The 23,156-nt window shown below is 40.3% G+C and overlaps 1 protein-coding gene across 16 annotated transcripts in view; it reads right to left on the bottom strand.

The window, feature by feature from the left end:
* Positions 1–4,203: 4,203 nt before the first annotated feature.
* KDM4C (lysine demethylase 4C) overlaps positions 4,204–23,156 on the bottom strand; it is a 437,490-nt gene continuing 418,537 nt past the window's right edge. For 13 of the 16 annotated variants that reach the window (XM_073345318.2, XM_073345317.2, XM_073345311.2 and 10 more), the window contains 4 exons: positions 19,831–19,950; positions 16,339–16,386; positions 8,328–8,420; positions 4,204–5,158 (listed from right to left, as the gene is read on the bottom strand). In XM_073345318.2, the coding sequence (XP_073201419.1) occupies positions 4,982–5,158; positions 8,328–8,420; positions 16,339–16,386; positions 19,831–19,950 (438 nt within the window). In that variant the 3' untranslated portion in view covers positions 4,204–4,981. The remainder of the gene's footprint in view (positions 5,159–8,327; positions 8,421–16,338; positions 16,387–19,830; positions 19,951–23,156) is intronic. The other 3 variants (XM_073345319.2, XM_073345322.2, XM_073345324.2) reach the window with 1 other exon arrangement.

The raw sequence follows: 23,156 nt of genomic DNA, 5'->3' as shown, positions 1-23,156 counted from the left end.
GAAAAGTCCTGTTCAGCCCTTGCATGGTACACAGCCACTCTGTTGGGATGGCAGTCCCACTGAGAAATAGCTGTGTGAGGAAGGAGCATGCTCATTGCAGATGGAATCTTCTGAGACTTGAGCTGCCAGCCACTAACAAACCTCTGCTGATCATGTTTGAATTGTAGTTTTTCATAGGGTTATAGCTTGGCCAAATTTGGGCAGATTTTTATGGGGACAGCAACAAGCACATCCTTGATCCCAAGGCAATCCTCACCTACCCCATAATTCAAGTCCCTATTTTAAAGCACAGATGCTCTAGAGCCTCTCAATTAAATGGTGGCAAGATTTTAACATGGAGAAAACAATGTATTTTTTCCCTAATCTTGGAAAAGGCTGAACTGTTTTAGGTTAAATGTTACAAAAATATATGCCTGAGGCAAACACCTAGCATAGAGATTTGGGCAAAGTTAAAAGTAACCGTCAACACTTTCCACTACAAAATGCTATTTTTAATCTGAACTGTAGGTAGCTACCAGCTCTGCCTATACTATCTAGCTGTATGGGGAACCCTTGAAAGTGTCATGTGGTATAGAGTTTCATCAGTCTGAATTGGGGATGGCACTCTACATATAGATGGCAAAGCTATAATTGAGTTGCTGGTATGTATATCATCCCAAATAAGAGCCAATAAAATCTTTAAACCACACCCTAGCATCACATATTCTGTGTATGCTACATGTCATAGAAACCCCTTATAAGGGATTTAGAACAGATTCCAGGGAGATGGATTGGTAATGTTCAAAAGTGCATGATAAAATGTATTTATTTCATGGCTCTGCAATTTTTCATACAGATGTCATCTCTCCCTCTGTATGTGTGTGTGAGAGATATCACACACACACACATTGACCACATACTCAAATACACACACACACACGACTATGCTTTCTATTAAAATACAGCCTTCACTGGAATGGAACACAACAGCTGTTTAACCAAATAGAACACCACCATTTAAGAGTTGGGGCAGGAAGAATACTGCATTTATCGGAATTCCAGGGGGAATCATCATATGTGCTTTCATACTATATCTAATTTAAAAGTTGTGATAGAGCCATTAAGGATTGACTAATCAATCAGAACTTTTGCAGAATATTTAGTACCATGACAGCTGATCATTCAAGCAATATTTGGCTTATCAGTATTTTTTTCTCACTTTCTCTTCCGTGGAGAGTATCACAGCACATGAAATCAGGAGGGTCGCGTTTGAGAAAATGAGGGCAGAATTTGTCCCATTATGTTTTAAAATATTGTTTATAAATTCATATGAGGTCATTGTACTAACTTTTTTGTGTTTTAGAACACAAGATAGGAATTATATACAGGCTTCAAAATATTAATAACTTCAGGGGGCTATATATATATTTCTTCTAATTGTAATTTTCAGAGTGTTGTAGCACAGCAGGGTACTGTATATCATATTGTTCCTAAAAATCATTGGTTGAATTGCCCTATCATGATGATACAATGCAAATTGGATTAAACAGAAGTCATCTAAAATTAATAAATGAAACGTTTAATTTGACAACCCTTGAGTATAATTTGGGGAATCACCATCTTGCTACTATAACATTTTCTTTTGCAAACCAGCATAAATCCAAGTACAGCACACTTCCCTGTTATTCATGAGATGGATGTGAACACAATCATGAGTAAAAGTGCAGCATTTTTATCACTGTCTGTCAAAACACTGCTGCTTATGTAAATATATGCCCCGTACAGTAGTCAGGATTCTTGAACATGTGAAGCAATTGGTCTATGTCTCATCTATTGAGAGAATAAAAAGACAGTGGGGACTAGTGTTTAAAACAGAGGACTGGGTGCCTCGGTTCTTAGGTTGTACAGCTGGCTCTGCCACTGGTACAAAGCTGTAACACAGGGAAGACAATCACCTCTCCTCAGTTTACTCATCGTTAGTACTCACATAATTCTTACTCTCTCTAATGTAGTTCACACAGGTGCCGTGAGGCTACATTAGCTTGCAACGTGCTTTGAGATCCTCAGGTGGGAGGCAATATATTATCATCATCATCCTGTGCATTTATATAACACCTTCCATCTGAGGTTCATAAATGAGTGAAGTCTCACAAGATCCTGAGATAATTATTATCATCTCAATTTTATGGCTGGGGAAACAGACAAAGATTAATACCAACATTTTCAAATTTGGATGCCTAAAGACAGCACCTAAATCCATATTTAGGAAGCTAAATGAAAAGGTTCAGAAGTGCTGAGTCAACTTAAGTGCCTTGGCCAGTGTCACACCGGAACCCATATCTCCTGACTTCCAGTCCATTGTTTTTAACACAATCTTCTTTCCTATCTGTGCAACGCAGTATCGTTATTATAAAGCTAGTCTGGTGAAATGGTCTGATTTCCAGATCTGAAGAACACTTAACACATACCCTCTCTAGCCAAAATTCCCATACGACTATTTTTTTCATTGCAGAATCTTCAAACTATCCATTATTGTATAATGAGGAAGTCCCAGGATCTCTGGGTTATCATCATGCTATTCTTTCTTTAAAGTTACAATGTTGATTTATGTTTTCTGAAATTAAGATAATTACATTTCAGATTCACTTTCTTTAAAGCAAGAACAAGGAGGACAAGACATTTTATATAGTTTACGAGGCCTGATAATTATTCATAAAACTTCCAGGACTTTTAGAGTAAAATCTGTTACAATCCTAGAGCACAATGGAGAAAAACAGGCAAATGATATTTTTTAAAAATAATAATTGTTAGTTCCTGCAGATTGGTTTTAATCTGTAGATCTCCTTTACAAAGGAAGAGATGTATCATGACCCCCATTTTACAGAAGTGGGGTGAACTGACGGAAGTCACGCAGCAGGTTAATGCAGAGCTAAGCATGGAACCCACATGTGATTCCTATCTACCCACACTGCCTCACACTGGCCTCTCTAGTAGCTGTAATTTCACAATGTACTTCTGCATTTTAGGATTTTATGGTCTCATGAAATTTCACCAGGGCTAATAAAATCATTCTTATCTTCTAATTATATGACAAGACTGTACGTAATTAAATGGTTTGTCACCTGCATTTAGCTCTCGACAAGTTGAATAGAAGCCTGCTCTGTGTGGCAAATAAGACTCATGTACCAGTAGTTTTGCTTTTCCTTCAGGTCTGCCAAAAAGAGCTCTGATGTTTTGAAATATGCCAGGCAGCACTCACTAAACCCTCCAACCTCAAGAGAAAGCATTCTCAATTAGAAATACATTATGATTGTCACAGCTAAGCAATTTCTTAGAGACTAAAGGGATTTTTAGTGATTTCATGGTATAAAAAAAGCAGTCAATGTAACACAAAGAAATTAAAATTCCAATGGAGGTGTCATGCAGTAAGTGAAAAGATTTAGCTGTCCAGTCATATAACTAAGAATAACCTTGCAAAGTGAAACTAAGATATGTGCTTCTCAATAGCAAAGAGCAGGTTTGTCTCAAAAAGTGTTTTTCCAGGCCCATGTACCCAGTTATTAGAACATTTGTAAGTAGCACAATGAAAAACAGCAGCACTCAAGATTAAATTGGGTTCTGAGAGTTTTCTTCCTGCGGCAGCCAGTCAGAAATCCTGCTAATGGGCAACTTACACAGAACAGATGATGTCATTTTGATAATGCTTCCTTTTGGCTTTACACACGCCAGTGTTTCTGGCAAATAGCAGAAAACCCAAATGCATTTCCAGCCTGTCTCTACAACCTCCGATAAGATCAGCATCATAAGACAGAGGGGAAAATAAAAAGATATGAGACCATGATACAGTGTTAAATCAATTATTACATCAGTACTGAGCTTTGTGTAGCTATAGTCTGCTCTGTTCATGAATTTACATGTGTATTGCCACTGATTTGTTTCATTCCCACAGCTATATAGATGGGTAATCACATCAGCAGACACAAACAATAGTAAGCAAAAGGTCATTTATTTATTTTTAAACACTATTACATTGCCAACTATTATTTAAAAAGGAAGACCATATTATATTAGTTCAAAACTATCTTGTTAAGCATATATACTTAAACTCTAATTTTACAAACACATAATGAAATACTTTTTATTTTACAAACAGCTATTTTAATAAGTATTATGAAAAACATGTTTTAAAAATAATTGCCAAAATCTCCCTCTTTAAATATACAAACTCCCCTTGCTATTCTGAAGATTTCTTCCTTAGAAGCCAAAAAATATCTAAGTCACACTGAGTCTTCATCAAACCCTACTGACAGCAGTAGTGATATAAAAAGGTAAAAAGCACTGTACAAAGTATGCAAGTACAGCATTTATAGGTCTTAATACTATACATGCTTGCATTTGTTTTCAAAATGTTTTATAAAAACTCCTATTTTTAAAACAAAAAATTGAATGTCCTTCCCTGGCTGTGGAAAATATACAAGCCATTGTAATCCTATCTTGTTATTAAAACTTTATGGTTTTCCAGTGTGATGGGGCAGATATTGTGGTGAGAATTTTTGTCATCTTTATTGGATGCCATATATTAAGATGTTCCTAGGAGCTGATGCTTTTCTCACAGAAGTCAATGGGAGTTTTACCACCGACTTTAATGGATGTGGGACTGTATTCCAAGTTTTCTTTGGCATATCATTTTGCAGTGTCTCTTAATCTCAGTTTCCTCCACTCCGTGATGCAAAATTAATACACAGCCTTTAATATATTAACAAGAAAAACCAAATCTGGAGCAATTTGAAATTGACATGGATAATTGTAGGGGATTGTTTTAAATGTTTACTGGTAAATTCACTGAAAAACTCAGAGTATTTATTTTAGCCAAAAGTGATTTAATGTAATGAAGGGATACAATCGTCAAACCAAGCACCAGTGAATTCTGTATGTTTTCCACCAAAATTTAATCTGTTTACTTCCCTGTAGTGTGTATGGGTTTATTCCTTTGCTGCTTCCTTTATAGTCCCTTCTGGCATTTCTTCTGGAATGAGCTTTTCAAAAAGGTACGGTACCCAGGGTCATCCACATATTCATTCTTAAACCGGGAACTCAATACTCTCTGTCTCTTCTTTTCTCCCTGGATAATATCTGCTCCATAAAATGTGTCTTCAAACCTCATGTCGGAGGCTGTTGACTAAAAACAGACATTAATTACCCCTTCAGTTTCACAGTGGATATCACATTCCGACTCTCTCCAGGGCAGGCACATGAAAGCACCGGTACCTTTGGTTTAGACAAACCGAAGACTATTTCAGTGACTAACCCAGAGAATTACATTATTATGAAGCCATCAGTGCTTCAGAACATGCAGTTTTATGATAGTGTTTCTTGGAAAAATCTATTCATGTTAAATAAATGTTGAATTTATTTTTTTAATAAATACGTCACAATGTTTAGTTGCACATATTTGTGGGGTTTCTTAAAATTCATTTGACTGACTCTAGCTGTTGGATTTCATTGTGTCAAAAGAAAAGGAGTACTTGGAGCACCTTAGAGACTAACCAATGTATTTGAGCATAAGCTTTCGTGAGCTACAGCTCACTTCCACTGCATGCATCCGATGAAGTGAGCTGTAGCTCACGAAAGCTTATGCTCAAATACATTGGTTAGTCTCTAAGGTGCCACAAGTACTCCTTTTCTTTTTGAGGATACAGACCGACACCGCTGGTACTCTGAAACCTGTCACTGTGTCAAAAGATCACAGAAATGAGAGATGGGAAAGATCATATTGGATTCAGTTCATCCGTCTGCCCATGCAGGTTTATTCCCAACAGTAATGTATATTATCTAGCATTTTATCCAGTCTAGTTTTAAATGTAAGGGATTGTATGATGCAGACTATTAAAAAGATGCCCTGTACAATTGCATGGCTTGTGCGGAGAGGGAGTCATGAGTTCAGCTGATGCTGGAAAATGTTTAAAAAAAAAACAGGGCAAAAACTGAAACAGCAAATGAGAAGCTATTGAAAAAATAATGAAACAAACAACAGGAATTTTAGGGCCCAGCCCACTCCCACTGCTGAGGCCAGTAGCAAAATTCCCATGAACGTCAATGGCATGGGATCAAACCCTTTCAAGATGAAGAGATACCATATATCCCGAGCTGTTTAAAAGAAAGGGTGGAGCCAGCATTATAAACCATGGGGCTAGTCCTGCAAGGAGCTGAGCACCCTCTGACTTGAGGGTACTCAGATGAGTTCTGAATGAGTTCTGACTGAGTTCTATTGACTTGTACCTCGAAGATGCACTCAGCACCTCGAGTACTGGGCTGTATGTTTGTGAAGTCCAAGTTAATAACAGGGAAACAGCATCAGGCTTTCCACTGGGGGGGGGGAACTGCACTTCTCATCAATAGCAATCATTTTGTTTTATTTAATAGTTTGATTACGTGTTTTAAAATAATACTTAATTCCACTAAAAAGTGAATGATGTCATGTGCAAAAGTAAAATATTGATCTATAAAAATGCCACTATTTTAAAAGAATAGCAAAAACCAGCCACATCTATATTGTTGTTCTTAGTCAAGTGCAACAATAAAACAGATTTACAGTATGTCTAGTTAATTCTAAACTCGTTGCATATACTCCATAAAACAACAAGAGGTAATGGGGCCTTTTCTGAAAAAAAATGAAAAACAACCAACTGTACTCACCCAGGTGGCTTGTTTGTTATTTTTTTCAAGAACCATCTATCTTAACCCTTAGGACATTGAAGGACGAGTGTACTCCTCTGAAGTAAACTGGTCCTGAGGTGTGGAAGTCTAGAATATTTGACTTCTGAATGTCCCTGCCAGAGCTCTGCTCCTCCCCATTCTTATTGCCTTTCTTGCTCAGCTCTTGCTCTCCTGAGTGAGATAAGCCACCTTCCTGGAAAAGCGCTTCTTAGCAAAGAGACAACCTCATCCTTCTCTGCCTCTCCCCAGCTGCCAGTCCCATCTCCATGTCACTTCTTACTCCAACTGCACCTTCCAATACGTGTTATGCGCATGCTTAAGGCTGCAGCTGGGAACTGGCAACATGGAGAAGCAGCTCATGTCAGGTGGGCATGCTGAGGAAGTAGTCGAGGTGAATATAAGGTCAGGATTTGCTTCTCCAAAGAATCCTGGCCTGCCTCCGTCTTCCAGCTGCAAGAAACCCTCCCTCAGCTACATCCTAGAGTGCTCTGTCTGATTGCTCCAAACTCACTTAAATAGACATTCTGCAGGTGACCCCCCTCACCCCTCATCCCCTGGGAATCACCTCGTTTCCATATGATTAATCTCATACAATACATGTGAGAGTAGGGACAGTATGTGCAAGTACACATCTTTATAGCAATAAGGAACACACGGTGCTGCTGTTCTCGTTGACAGATATGTTCACTTTATCTTTAAATACAATATGGATATTTTATTCATTAGCTTTTGAATTTAAACATTGTAAGATTTTTTTAGTCCGTGTGCTTCCATTTTACATGTTAAAAATGACTAAACAGTTAGCTAGCAGTGTATGATTTTGAGTGGACTGCTAAGAAACAGCCGTGTGTGTTATATGCAAATGAGAGGAAGAACATGGTGTCTCTCAGCCTGAGTATCTGACCCTCTAAGTAACTGATATAGGACTGTACAACATTTAGAATTCGTGCCAAACTTAGGTAATACAAACCTCCTCTCTCTTCCAATACTTGTATGTTGGAACGCAGAATTTCTTAATCTTAAAGGAGTTCTGTTCCTTATGGGGCTGTGTGGATTTTACATACAGTACTGTGTTGGAATAACTGATTGCTGCATACCAGCTGGAATTTATGCAGGAGCTGGGGAAGTATTTGAAAGCTTGGAGTCCAATTAAAAATCCGCTGTAGTCAATGGGAGTCTTGCCATTGACTTTAATGGGATTTGGATCAGGTTCTTTGTTGTTTTTTGTTAAACTTTTTGCTTTTAGAATTATAAACTTTGAGAACTTGGAAAATATACATAAATATTGCATATATTTGATAAGGGTATGAAAAGAATAGTTCATCTGTCAACACGAGATGTTCTTACTTAATCCTTCACGCTCTGACAGATGTTCTACCAAGATGTCCCTGTCAGCAGTCAAGATGTGTGTTTGATTACAGTATTTGGCTGTATTGACAGAACAGTAGACCAGTCTCACTGGCCAGTGCACACTTTTGCTACTTGGATGAATCTGGATAGCCACACTAGCACTGATTCTTCACAAAAATCCTTGTGTAGTATTAAGGGCTAATTCAGAATAAAGTCACAGCTTGGTTTAAAGTCCTTTAGAGTAAATTAATATTAGAACTTTTGTATTTGTAAATACTTACGAAACGGGCTTTCACTCGTTTAGGCAGTTCTTCATCTAATGTGTAGATCTCTTCCCTCTTCATTGCTATCTGAGAACCATCTTCAAACTCAACCTAATTTGACACATAGGAATTTTAGAAAAATATAAACTCATTGTTTGCAATCCTCGGGCACTCTCCAACAATAGACAGATTATCTACAGAGATATCAAACATTTGAGTTAAATAGTTATCTAGTGTTATTTATTTTTAGGAAAGAAAATAAAGAACCACCACCAAGGAACACCATGAACAGTCAAGAGTTATAGCTGTACTTCAGAAAATAATCACCAATTAGGTAACGTCTACACTTGTGCGTTTCCTGGGTACCTGTACCTAATAGTCCTGCTGAGCGTCCAGATACAGTGTGCTGAGCTGTGAGTGTATGATGTGCATATATACCCCATGCCTAAATTGCCCTTTTTAGGATGTGATGATAGCGCTGCCTTTTCAGTGGCAGTATCATAGAGTCCTGTGTGTCCAAGGAGACACTCTGAGAACTGCCTTGTTGCGTGTTGCTGGTACTGTAAGCCGCATTTGGTGATGGCAGTTCTCAATTATGTCTCCCTTCTGCCTAACTGCATTGAAGAAATGGAGCAAGTCCATGATGATGTAGTTCTGCTCCGTGGACAAATGTTCATATCGTCCAGTACTGGATGGAATGGGTCCTGAAAAATTTGAGACACTGAAAATGGCTGACCAAGAGGGCAAATGAAAATCCACTGGGGTTGCAAGGAAAAGATGTGTTGAATGGTGGGATTGCCATGGTATGGCCATAGGTAGACTGCCACTTCTGGTCCCGGAGAACCAGCATAGTGTGGTGGAACCACCTCATCTTGGAAAGCTGGAATGATGACCAGTGGCTGCAGAATTCAGATTACAGAAGCAGACCTTCATGGAGTTGTGCAAGCAGCTTGCACCAATCCTCCTGCACCAGATCACTTGTTCTCAGAAACCCATAGCAGTACAGAAGCAGGTGATTATTGCCCTTTGGAAGATAGCAACATCTGATAACTATTGGTCAGTTACAACCCAGGTTGGGAAGTCAACTGTCAGAGTGGGGGTTGTACAGGTTTGCCACACTACCAATACTGGAATCTACTCAGGTGTGGTCGCCATATCCAAAGTCCCTTAAATTATAGTAGAATATCAGAAGATAGGGTTTCTGAATGGTGCAGGGAACGTTGACAGAACGCACATCCCAATACTTTGCCCACTGAAAGGGGTGAGTGAATAAGTGAACCAAAAAGTTTACTATTCACTTCTTCTCCAAGACTCAGTGGACAACCAAAGTCAATTCATGAGACTAACATTGGACACACGGGGAAAGGTCCATGACGCCAGGGTGCTCAGGAGGTCAGGATTGTACAGCGGGGGGGGGGGGGGGAGGGGGAGGAAAAAGGAATTTTATTCCCCAGAAATGCCATGGTTCTGCGTAGAGTTTCTGTTCCCACAGTTATGTTGGGGGACCCTGCATATGCACTCCTAACTTGGCTTGTGAAGCTCTTTCCAACATCACTGACCCAAGACAAAAGGAATTAATCTATAGCCTGAGTAGCTGCAGTATGGTAGGGGAATGCCTTTGGGAATCTGACAGCTCATTGGCAATGCCTGCAAATGCAACTGGATGCCAAGGTAGCCAACACAGTTCGCATTATCATGGCATGCCGTACCTTGTACAACATATGTGAGGCTAAAAGAGAATACTCCCAGAGCTACTGGACACAGGGCAGATATGGTTTACAAACCCTGTACAGGCAGCTAGATCCCACCCATGTGCATACTGCTCCTGGTTCAATTTGTGATGCTATTTTCTCATACATTGTGGAGCAGCGTGGAGCCAGAAAGTGACCTGGGAAAGTGCCACGGGACACTATTTTGATGTTATGGTGCTGTTGAAAAAGCTCAATAGATCATTGCTATATGATTGTCCAGCGACATACTTCAGTGAGTTTCAATCCCCTACAGCTGATGGTAATGTAGTAACTGAAAGCCGACAACTGGGTGAGTGCACTCAAGTTTAACACCTTTGGCTGTGGTTTTGTGCTGTGGAGAATGTATCGGCACTATAATGCCATCATTGAGCAACGCTGGTGTTGCGTGTTGACAACTCAGTTTCACGCTGCTTTATGGGGAGTAATTAAGCATTGTTAAAGTAATTTAAAAACAGTTCTGTAAGGTTTTGGGATGGGCTTCATATATGCCTTCTTCACAGCGTTTTCTGACATCCTTACTCACAGCACTAATCAGGTGCTATGCATGAGTACTTCTGTGCTGCAAGCAGTGACTATTTGGTGAGGTTGAGAGAAGAGGTGTTGCAAAAGCACAGTTCACTGTCAGATATCTCTACTGTTAATTTACTTTTGTTTCCTTTGTCTGTATTGTCAATGAAGTCATTAACAACGCCATAAAGATGGTTCAGTTAACTTCTTTTCTGTTTTTCATTCTGGTGCTTTGGACAACAACAGTTACTTCACAGTTTAGTTCACATTAATGAACCTTGTTGTTTTTTTAAAACTAGGAAATTCATGGCCAGGGGCTGAAGGTGACGTGGGAGGGACAGAATTCATTGCATTTCTTTGGCCCCACGCATTTACAGAAATCACAGTCATGTGTCGTGAATCCTGCTGACCCATTCCTAACATGTGGAAAATATCGCATTGATCATACTCAGAAAGCAAGCTGCACACACAAGTGAAGTGAATGGTAACTTTTATTTACAAACGTACATCAAACAAAAGACTAAAACAAATTAACAAAAATAAAATAAAAACAAAAATAGAGACAAATTAACAAAAAAAATTGTACAATTCCCTGAAAGTGGGAAAACATTAGTGTTTGTAGACACGTCTTCTTGTCCTTCCTCTCCCCGAGAAGAGGGGGAAAGACTGAGGAATATTGTGCAGTGGACAAATGGAGAGGTATCCTGCATGGAGCTTGGGGGATAAACAAAGACTGGGCTATAGAGACTAGATGGGGCTTATTTTTCCCCACAAGCAGGCTTTGTGGGGGTTCCCCGTGCAGAGTTTTGGGTGCTAACAGAGTATGTTGTGTCAGGTGTCCAGCATGCTCCTCCCTGGCAGGGGTAGTGCTGGAGCAGCCTGGACAACAGCTAGAGGAGGAGAAGCGGCAGGAGGAGACTGTGCTGCCTTGTTCTGGAGGAAAGCAGCAGTCCAATGGCAGACAGGTCCCAAAAGTATTCCGCCACCAGCTGTACCAGGGACTGCATGAGTGAATGGTCCCATTCCCTATGGGCATGCTCCCACTCCATGAACCGGTTCATGAGTGCTTCCTCCTGCCTAAAAGTCCGATCCTCCTTCATCTTAAGGAACTCTACTGCTCCTGACTTCTCCTGTCAATGCCAGCGAGCATGGTCCTTCTCTATTTGCCTCTGCTATCTCTGAGGAGCTCTTTCTCCCCTCCTGGTCGAACAGGTTCCCTGCCAGCATCAGGAATGTCCTGACAAGTCAAAGACAAGGCGAGCATTATATTTCATTTCTCCTTTGCAGGAACCTAAGAAATCCCACCCCACCCAAGGTAACTGTGCTTCCAAAAGCCACAATATTGATACATTTTAGCATTCCAGAAATGCTACTGTTATAGCCTCCTTCCTTCTGACTACTTTTGCCTCCCAAAAGGAAGGAGATGAGGGTAAAAACAGCAAGATACCCTGAACTACTGCTATGAAAATGTTGCACTGTAGGGCATCAAGGAGCCAGTTGCAGTGTGGTTTGAGTCCTTTCAGGATTTACATTACTAGTTACCTATATCTTCTTTAAAGGCTGGCCATCATTTGGAGAACATGGCAGTACTGAAGGTGCCAGAATGGAGAAGAGAAGTGGCTTTCCAGACCTGTGGAAACACCCAGCCACCTATGCCAGAGCAATGTTGATGATGACCCCCTTCATTGCTGAGTAGAGAGGTGGACCAAGCACATTTGCCCTGCCATAAGACCTGAAGAACCGGCGTGAATATCTGCTACACCAAAAATTTGTGGAATTATGCTTACAAAACTTGGAGGCAATTAGAAGGAAATTTACCGTATTCTCAGCTAGCAGATGGAGTTCCCATAGAAAAGGAAGAGAGACCCACAGAAAATATCCATCCAGCCCCTAATTCCCTATGCATTGCCAGAAAGTCTGGCCCGTGTCCAGCGAACAACACTGAAAGGGACTAGAAAACACAGAATAGCACTATAAATGTATATTCTTCCAGTCACTAAGGGACACAGCATTGTGTTTGTGAAACTGCTGCTTCATCTACCCCCACTTCTACCAGCTTCTGCAGAGAGGGTCAGCATGGAGAGATACCACTCACCAGGGACAGGGAACGGTAATAAACATTTGCAATGGTCACAGAGAGAATGGACCACTCTGATTTACCCATTCTCTTCCCGGACATAAGAAGCCCACACCCCAGACACCATCCACACCCAAACCCCTTCCACTGTCTCCCTTTCACAGGGGGAGGGCAGTTTGGGTCTTTGAGCAAACATAAATGTCATAAAACTGTTCTTTCCCAACCTGGGTCCCTTCATAACTTATGCCCTTCCTCCCTCCCTCCCTTTCCCTCTGGTCTACACAGCCCAGCCTATTGCTATTCAGAGTCCTGGCTGAGAAGTGCACAGACACAGGGGCACAGTGACTGCTTATTAATAATTTGCTACAGCTTCCATTACATGCTTTATAGTAGTTCATAGGATTTCAATTAAATTATTGATTTACAGCTGTGTTTTGCTTGGGGACCATGTAGAGGCGGAGTGGGGACGAGGCGTGGGGGTCAGCATCAGGCGTGTGTTACTAGCGCAAGAGGGGCTATTTACAGGGAACGTGGAGGTGCACTGTAACTTACCAGCCTTGGATTCCAGTTCCTGCAATGGCTTAGGAACCTCCTCAACCAGGTCCATCAGGTAGAGGTGTTGACTACTGTGCTCCTCTTTTTCCCAGGGCTTCCTCCAGGACTTCCTCTGAGGTCCCTACTGCCTCCTCACCCTGCCCCTCGTTGGTGTCCCATCATACGATAAGGCGAGTGGGATTGACAATAGAATCATGAGTCACTTCAGGCTCAGTACTCACAGCCTTGGAGAGCACCCACTCCAGCTCATCGTGGTATGGGCATGTGTGATGTTCCTCTCCTACAGCGAACATTGGAGTCCTTCACACTCTGGTACAGGAACTTGAAGTGCTCCATGTGCTCCCAGCGCAGGAATGGGGTACAGTGAATGCCTGCCTCCTCCAGCCTCCGTAAAATCTCCCAGTAGAGGTATATGTTCCTACCAGTATGGGTGAAGTTGTGGAGGATGGCATGGTCTGACCACATATTAATCAGCAAGCAGGTGTGCTTCAGAGACCAGGACGCAGCTCTTGGAACATAATCTGTGATCCCCAGTGCTGATCAATCCAGTTCACGGGAGAACTGATCTTAAATGATCAGCACAGGTTGCTATTACCTTTATACATTTTGGTAAGGGTCAGACAGCAAAAGGATCAATGCATTGGGAGAATGGCCTTGGAGGACTATTGTTACCCATGATCTGGTGCATGCTCTTTCCCCCTATCTACATTGCACTGTAGAATGGGTACAGGGCCATGCCACCATGAAGGCATGAACATGCCCACACCCCTCAGGCATGCCAGCTGTCTCAGACTACTCTGTCCTTCCAAAACATGCTTCAGGGCTTCAGATGGGGACAATAAGGGAGCCATGACACATCAATGTACAACAATGTACATCTAACCATGCACGGTCACAAGCATAGACACAGCTTTACATGAACATGCAGAAGGACTGCACTACCAACACTGAAATTTGTATATAAAAGTCCAGATGTATTTGATTAGGAATGCTAAACAATACCGACATATACAACATCACTTTATCGCACATTAAGATGTCATTATGTTGTTTACATTTGCTTCTAATTTCCCAAGTGGTAAAAATGAATTTCACCATGCTATGTTTCAAGGTTGTGGAAGACCACGTCAAAAGACAGGAGGTATGAGTGACACTGAGGGAAATGCCAGTTAACAGAATTATATTGAATCTGATGGAATTTCTTTAAAGTGCTCTGTTCAGAAGATGAAAAGCTTTATCATGCATAGGTTTAGATTTAATCCATCATGAACCCCTTTAGCAGAAAATGAGAAAGGAAATGTAGCTAGGTGCAGGGAATGCTAAAATACTCAGCCTTCGAACCATTTATGCTTCTTGAGATGCTTCCCCCCCCCCTTTTTTTCCCCCACACCACCATCCATCCCTGGAATCCTTCACCTATAAGAGATGAATGTCTGCTACTATCTACAATTGTACTTTGAGTTCCTTCAAAAACTTTAATTTAAAACTAGTTTTCAGAAAACTTACAAAGGGTCCAATCCTGCAAGCTCCTATGACTTCAGTGGAACTACCTGAGTAACAGCTATATGTAGGAGTAAGGGTTCCAGGATTAGGCATAAAATATGTGAAAATATACACTGAAATATATATACTTCTAAAAGAATCTTGACAAGGAGCCCCAGGTAGCACAATGCACGTACAAAAATATAAGGTTTGCTGGTTCAAATTAAAATGTTGCCCTGTAGGTCAAATCAAAACATTCAAACAAACGGAATCTGTCAGATTAATTGTGCACAGTTGAAAAGCTTTCAGCGACTGTCCTAGAGTACATACAGTAACAACAGCCAAGATACAGAGCTGGGAACTTTTAAAATCCTTAAGAGAAGTAATTTTAACTCCATCATAAAGGACCTGGGCCACATGCTGGTATGCTGCTGTACCGCACAAAGCCCAGGTTAGAGGATGGGGTGCAAAGATGTCTTAGAGTGCATCTTCACACTCCCTGATCCTACTGCTAACATGTGCAGGACTTGTCTCCGGGCATGTTAGAGCAGCCTGAAGCCTGCTTGAATTTAACCCATGCTGTAAATAGTGACAAGGAATCAAAAATATACTGATCAATGATCAGTATGGTGTTGGGGCATTGCTATCACTACCCCCGCCCCCGCTCGCTTTGGCAATGCCTCTCTTTCCAAGCCACTATGGTGGAGAGAGGTGAATGGTCTTCATTCACTGTAGCCCACCAAAGAATCACCCCGATGTTGGGGTGATCTTCCCTGGCTCTGTTAAATGGGCTTTAGGACCAGATTACATTGGTAGTGTGGCACTGAGCAGCCATACCACACAAGAAAATCTAAACCCTGTATGTCCAGTTTGAGGTTTGGAGGATCTAGTCCAGTGGTTCTCAACCAAGGGTGCACATACCTCTGTGGGTATGCAGAGGTCTTCCATAGGTTACATCAACTCAGCTAAATATTTGCCTAGTTTTACAACAGTCTACATAAAAAGCACTAGCAAAGTCAGTACAAACTAAAATTTCATACAATTACTTGTTTATACTCCTCTATATACTATACACTGAAGCTTAAGTACAATATTTATATTCCAATTGATTTATTTAATAATGATACTGTAAAAATGAGAAGGTAAGCAATTTTTCAGTAATAGTGTGCTGTGACACTTTTGTATTTTTATATCTGATTTTGTAAGCAAATAGTTTTTAAGTGAGGTGAAAAGAGGGGGTGCACAAGACAAAGCAGACGCCTGAAAGGAGTACAGCAGTCTGGAAAGGTTGAGAGCCACTGCTCTAGCCGTTCAACTGCCATAAACATTAATTGGAGTTTCTTTCTTAAACTCTAGCATGGTGCACTATAAATGCACCCTGATGTTGCTAAGGGCTAACACTAATAAGGGTTTCTCCAAGTCTTTCAGTGGTGTAATTATTTACACAGAATGTCAGACTACTGCTAAATCCAAATTTTAACCAGGTTGCAGATGCCGAATTTCAAACTAGTCATTATGTTAAGTGTGGTATATTTTATTTTGTATGCCTTGTAAATGCAGCTATTCATCACAGAAAATAAGGGCCCCTACTACATATGGACAAACCAAAGATATATATTGTACATTCAGACAGTGGGATAAAAATGAAAAACTGCACCTGTACTGTATCAGTCTGTGTATTCTGTCGTTCTCTCCATGTGGTTTTCTTGTATGAGAATAACAGAAATTAATTGTGTAAATGAAATTGCCAAAAAGCATTTAATTGGGTTCATGGATAATTTAGTCATCTACGGAAAGTTACAAATGGTTACTGTGAAGGAACATACAAACAAACAAACTGACCAAGATGCCAAACACTTACATGGCAGATTTGCAGAGTGGCACTTAAAAATACAAACTTGATTTTGCATGCACAATTATGACAAGGATTCACGCAGGATAACTGGGCTTGAATATATCCCGTGCGATACTGACACAGATATTTGTGCACATGGTCATGGTTACTGCATGACTAGTTCTCATTGCTCCCTGTGCAAATTCCACATGAATGTGAGAGAATTTTCATACATGAATTCCTGATTCAGAGTAAAATAGATTTGTTGAAGTTTTATCTGACCATATAACTTTGTCCCAGCACACGCACACCCCTTTCTAGTTTCTCCTTTCGTAGAGAATGGTTGGTCTAATTGTTAGAGGACTTGGCACAGAAGACCTTGGGCGAGATTCTGTACTGTGCCTCTAAAAGGCACAACAGAGAACTAACAACACAGGAAGAAGGGGGGCAAAGGTGGCTTTAAACCACCTTTTCACCCTCTCAATCCTGGGCGGGTTCTGTAGCCCTTAGCTTAATTTAGACAGCCCCGGGGGGGCAGTGGGGGGGAGGGCGGATGTTACAGCAGTATCCCCAGGCTGCAATCTGGGCTGCAGCACTTCCCAGAATCTCTGCAGTGCTATGATACACCCCTCCTCACCTTGGTATGTCCTCTGTGCCAGGGCTTGCTAGGGGTCCTTGAAAGGCAGCCTTTTGGCTGTTTCCATAATTCCTGTGCCAGGGAATTTCTCCCACAGCTAGATATGGGGCACTGAGAGCCCCTTTATGCTGCTCCTGTCCTATTACCCAAAATAAAAGGTCCAAAGTGGGGCTGAGGGTTTCACCTGGACTCTAATTCTTACTGACTTACTATGTGGTCTTGGAAAGGTTACTTAACCTCTCACTCTTTCTGCTCCTGTAAAAAAGATGATAATATGACTCACCTTACCTAACTCACAGGGTTGTCATGAGCATAGCTTTTTTGTAAAATGCTTTTGTGACGTTGTACCCCATAATGATTTATGGAAATATGCTTATGAATGTATACATGACATAGCTGGAATATGTTTTATGCCACACATGCCATGTAGAATATCTCTGTAAAGGTTATGATCTACTGAATATATCATCCTATTTGTATGCATGTATCATTTTCGTATATGAAGTTATGAATATTGGCTGTGTACTTGTTTGATTTTAAGTAGCCTTAATAAGGCATTTGGTCAACTTCTTAAGAAAGCAATTTGCAAGTTAAGTGCCCCACAAGAAACACTTAATGGACAATGGAACCTTGGAAGACTCTAATCCACATAAGAAGTCTATCTGGGGACATTCAAGGTAACATGTGAACAATGGCTGCCACCTGTAAAGTTCTGAGTCATGCATGGACATGTGACTTGCCCATGTGACTCCAGAACTCCAGCTTGCAGCTGGATTCTGCATCAGAGAGAGGAGGAGGTCTCCACCCACAAGAGAAAGTCTAAGTCCTGGTAGACCCCTCCATTTTGTCTTCAGCTGGCTCAAGAGATAGCCTCTCCACCCCCAAAGGATACCTGAAAGAAACTGGAACAAAGGACAGTAACCACAGGGGTGTGAGTGATTGCTGGACTCAGACTAGAAGGAAGCTAGTCTGTAAAATAAGCTTACTGGAACATCTCTAAGGGTGAGATTTCATCTGTAATCACTTTCTTACTGTATTAGGCATAGACTTGCATATTTTATTTTATTTTGTTTGGTAATTTACTTTGTTCTATTATCACTTGGAACCTCTTAAATCCTACCTTTTGTATTTAATAAAATCACTTTTTACTTATTAATTAACCCAGAGTATGTATTAATATTTGGGGGGCAAACAGCTGTGCATATCTCTCTATCTGTGTTGTAGAGGGCGAACAATTTATGAGTTTACCTTGTATATGCTTTATACAGGGTAAAACGGATTTATTTGGGGTTTGGACCCCATTGGGAGCTGGGTATCTGCGTGTTGGAGATAGGAATACCTCTTAAGCTGCTTTCAGTTAAGCCTGTGCTGTTAGGGGATGTGGTTCAGACCTGGGTCTGTGTTTGTAGCAGGCAAGCATGTCTGGCTCAAACCAGGCAGGGCACTGAAATCCCAAGCTGCCAGGGAAAACGGGCTCAGAGGTAGTCTCAGCACATCAGTTGACAGTCCCAAAGGGGTTTCTGTGATCCAACCGCCACAGCTTTCAACATGAATAGTACTATAAAACAATAATCCTTAAAGTTTTATATAGAACTTATATTCAAAGCATAAGGCAGATATTAAATATAAGGGAGGCAGTAAGGTGTAGGGTTCAGCATAAGGGACCAGACATCTGGAGACCCGAGTTTGATTCCCACATCTGCCACAGACTTGCAACATGACATAGCAAGTCACTTACCCTCTCTGTGCATTAATTTATCCATGGATATTATAGCACTTGCCCGCTTTTGTAAAACAATTTGAGATCGGCAGATGGAAAGAGTTATATAAGTAAAAAGATATATATATATATATACACACACACAAATGTATATAAATACCAAATATGTCTCTCTATCTAAATAACAAAAAGTTATATTCTTATTCTTCCCTACGTGTTGTTATTGTGGTTGTTTTATTGTAGTTTCTACCATGCACTTGGGTACTCAACGTTGCTGACTGATTTTTCTCAAAGCATGCACTTCTGAAAACAAACAATTATTCTGCCTCTGAAATCAGGACTGAGCTCTTTAGTCTTGTCCACAGTACTGAGTTCTCCTCTCTCTCTGAAGTTTATAAAATGCCTTAATGTACATGTTAGTTAATATAAGATTGCCTCATTGAACAGCTGAAAATGTGTTTATTTAAACTACGTTTTTCATTGTCCTTTCTCTCATCCCTTTTTGTGAACCTTCGCTAGTTGATTAAAGTCAGGTGCCCAGTTATATCATTAATTAAATGGCTACCAATGCTTAATAAAAGCAAATAACATGGAGAGAACAACAGAATATCATACTGAAGTCTTGTTTTATAGGATGTAGTCCATCGAATAACCCTGAGTTCCTATAAAATTATACACTCTCTTCCTTTGGAATTGTGAAGTTACAGGATTGTACATAGCAATAATTAGCTACAACAGCAGCTCAGCAATTGTAAACAATTGGGGACAATTCTATTTGATAAGGTAAAGGCATTACTGTTTAAGAGTCAGTACTTAACTCATACCCCTACCTTCCAGAACTTTAAAACTATGGTATGGCCAGTCCAACTTTGGTGTGGAATGAGTTGTTTGTAATACACATGAAGACATTTGAAAGAAAGTTCCTAATATGCACATAATAAGAAATATGGGCACTCACCTGATACATGTGAGCTACATTTGCTCCCAGATATTTTGCCCCATACAGTTTTCCATCAGGCCACTTCACTTGGACCACCTCTCCCTCTGCAGGTGGACCTAGCTTCCGGCAGTCTCTGCTCTATTTACAAACAAGGGAATGTTTCTCAAATCAGTGATTAAGCAATTAAATTTTGAAATTAGCAGTAAAATGCTTCTTACAACTTGATAAGTAGAGGGAAGTTATTATCATGCGTTTTTCAAGCATTATAATCTTGCTAATGGGCCAACAAAACATATTGTTTGTTTTTGTGAGAAGGAACTAGTGACCAAAGAAATACTCCTAACAGTTTGATGTCACGATGTCAAAGCAATGTGTATGAAAGAGATAGTTATCAGCAATGGTGCTACTTTTCCCCAACTTCATTTTTGTCACATAGTGAAGATGAAGTTTAACAAAGTGCAGCTGCTTATTTGCCAGAGGTTTATGGAGGTTGTTTTTTTAATATACTTAAGCAATTTATACTTTGCTAACACCAGTGCATTCCTGCTAGATGTTTACTGATTGCAATATACACATGATCAAACTATAAATGTCGAGAGCATCAGCAGATTCCTTGCTTAGCTGGTATATATACACAGAAAGAATTTAAAGGTTTACTGTCACCTTTGTATCACCGAACTCTGGGCTTAGCTCCTGGTATAACATATGCTGGCTTTGAACCACTCACTGTGGGGGATGCTCTGCCAGGCCAATATAGCCAGAGAACAGAGCACACCATTCACACACTCACCCACATTTCTACACTCGGAATTGTGTGACAGACCACAGAAGAGTCTTTATGTCAGCTCTGTATTAGCTGAGGGGGAAACCTTGTGCAGGCACTTTTCCTCCAGGGCCAACTCAGCCAGCTATCCACCCACGTAAAGCAGCCCACAGGTTCAAATTATGACTCCAGTGACAAATGAAAGTGAATGTAGTGGGGACATCCTAATCTGTATTGGCTCCCTGTCAGTCAGCAAATTGTTCGGCATTAATGACGGACCTAGAACTGGAATAGCAGGGCTGTTGCAAAATAGGATCGAGGTACATTGACAACTGTTTGTAGTTTGCCCAGCACCTAGTTGTTAGACTAGTTACTGCAGTAATGCTTGCCATTTTGAGAGCAACAAATTCACACCACATATTTTCAAAATATTATCATTTCACAACACATCTCACCCTTCATTGTGCATTTACACTTGAGAACATATCAGACTGAGAGATGAAAATTAGCTTCTCTCATAGCCAAGGGCCTCTAGGCACCTTAGCGCCTAATCATAATGAGTGACGACAGTGAAGCGAGAGCGAGGAGACTGCAATAGCGTTTACATGGATAATAACTCATTTGACTATTACCTGAATGTTATCTTATCACTAGGGCTGTCGATTAATTGCAGTTAACTCATGCTATTAACGCAAAAAATTAACTGTGATTAAAAAAATTAATTGTTATTAATCGCACTGTTAAACAGTGGAATACCAATTGACATTTATTAAATATTTGTGGATGTTTTTCTACATTTTCAAATATATTGATTTTTATTACAACACAGAATACAAAGTGTACTATCCTCACTTTATATTATTTTTTTTACAAATATTTGCACTGTAAAAATGATAAACAAAATAAATGGTATTTTTCAATTCACCTCATACAAGTCCTGTAGTGTAATCTCCTTATTGTGAAAGTGCAATTGACAAAGGTAGATATTTTTTGTTACATAACTGGACTCAACAACAAAACAATGTAAAAACTTTAGAACCTACAAGTCCACTTAGTCCTACTTCTTGTTCAGCCAATTGCTAAGACAAACAAGTTTGCTTACATTTACGGGAGATACTGTTGACTGCTTCTTTTTTACAATGTGACCTGAATGCGAGAACAGGTGTTCGCATGGCACTTTTGTAGCTGGCGTTGCAAGATATTTACGTGCCAGATATGCTAAACATTCATATGCCCCTTCATGCTTCGGCCACCATTCCAGAGGACATGCTTCCATGCTGATGATACTCATTAAAAAAATAATGTGTTAATTAAATTTGTGACTGAACTCCTTGGGGGAGAATTGTTTGTCTCCTGTTCTGTTTTACCTGCATTCTGCCATATATTTCATGTTACAGCAGTCTTGACTGATGACCCAGCACATGTTCATTTTAAGAACACTTTCACAGCAGATTTGATAAAATGCAAAGAAGGTTCCAATGTGAGATTTCTAAGGATAGATACAGCACTCAACTCAAGGTTTAAGAATCTGAAGTGCCTTCCAAAATCTGAGAGGGACGAGGTGTGGAGAATGCTTTCAGATGTCTTAAAAGAGCAACACTCTGATGTGGAAACTACAGAACCCGAACCACCAAAAAAGAAAATCAACCATCTGCTGGTGGCATCTGACTCAGACGATGAAAATCAACATGCATTGGCCCGCTCTGCTTTAGATTGTTATTGAGCAGAACCCGTCATCAGCATGCATGTCTTCTGGAATGGTGGTTGAAGCATGAAGGGACATATGAATCTTTAGAGCATCTGGCACGTAAATATCTTGCAATTCCGGCTACAACAAAGCCATGCGAACATCTGTTCTCACATTCAGGTGACACTGTAAACAAGACGTGGGCAGCATTATCTCCTGCTAATTGTTTGTCTGAGTGATTGGCTGAAGTAGGACTGAGTGGACTTGTAGGTTCTAAAATTTTACATTGTTTATTTTTGAATGCAGTTATTTTTTGCACATAATTCTACATTTGTAAGTTCAACTTTCATGATAAAGAGATTGCACTACAGTACTTGTATTAGGTGAATTGAAATATACTATTTCTTTTGTTTTTTACAGTGCAAATATTTGTAATAAAAAATAAAGTGAGCACTGTAAACTTTGTATTCTGTGTTGTAATTGAAATCAATATATTTGAAAATGTAGAAAACATCCAAAAATATTTAAATAAATGGTATTCTATTATTGTTTAATCGTGCAATTAATTTTTTGTAATTGCTTGACAGCCCTACTTATCACCTGTTATTTACATCCATGCGCGATAAATTTATTTTGTTGCTAGCCATGTCTCCTAATCCCCAGATGTAGTCCACAAGTTTGATTCAACCCATGAGCCCAAGGAAGTGCAAACTGCATCCCACTGAGCTTGTTGAGGTAGCTGTGCTTCCGTGGGCAGAGATATCCTCACAGGAGGACAGATGGCACTACAGTCACTGCCATCCCTTAGAGGCTCTCTCAGAGTGACAGCTTTAAACCGTGCTCAGTGTCGCACAGGTGCCTGGCTCGTGCAGTCTGATGAGATATGCTGAAATG

The sequence above is a fragment of the Lepidochelys kempii genome, chromosome 5, assembly GCF_965140285.1.
Source record: "Lepidochelys kempii isolate rLepKem1 chromosome 5, rLepKem1.hap1, whole genome shotgun sequence".
In the NCBI taxonomy this organism is placed as follows: Eukaryota; Metazoa; Chordata; order Testudines; family Cheloniidae; genus Lepidochelys; species Lepidochelys kempii.
This window is presented reverse-complemented; position numbering and strand designations above follow the sequence as displayed.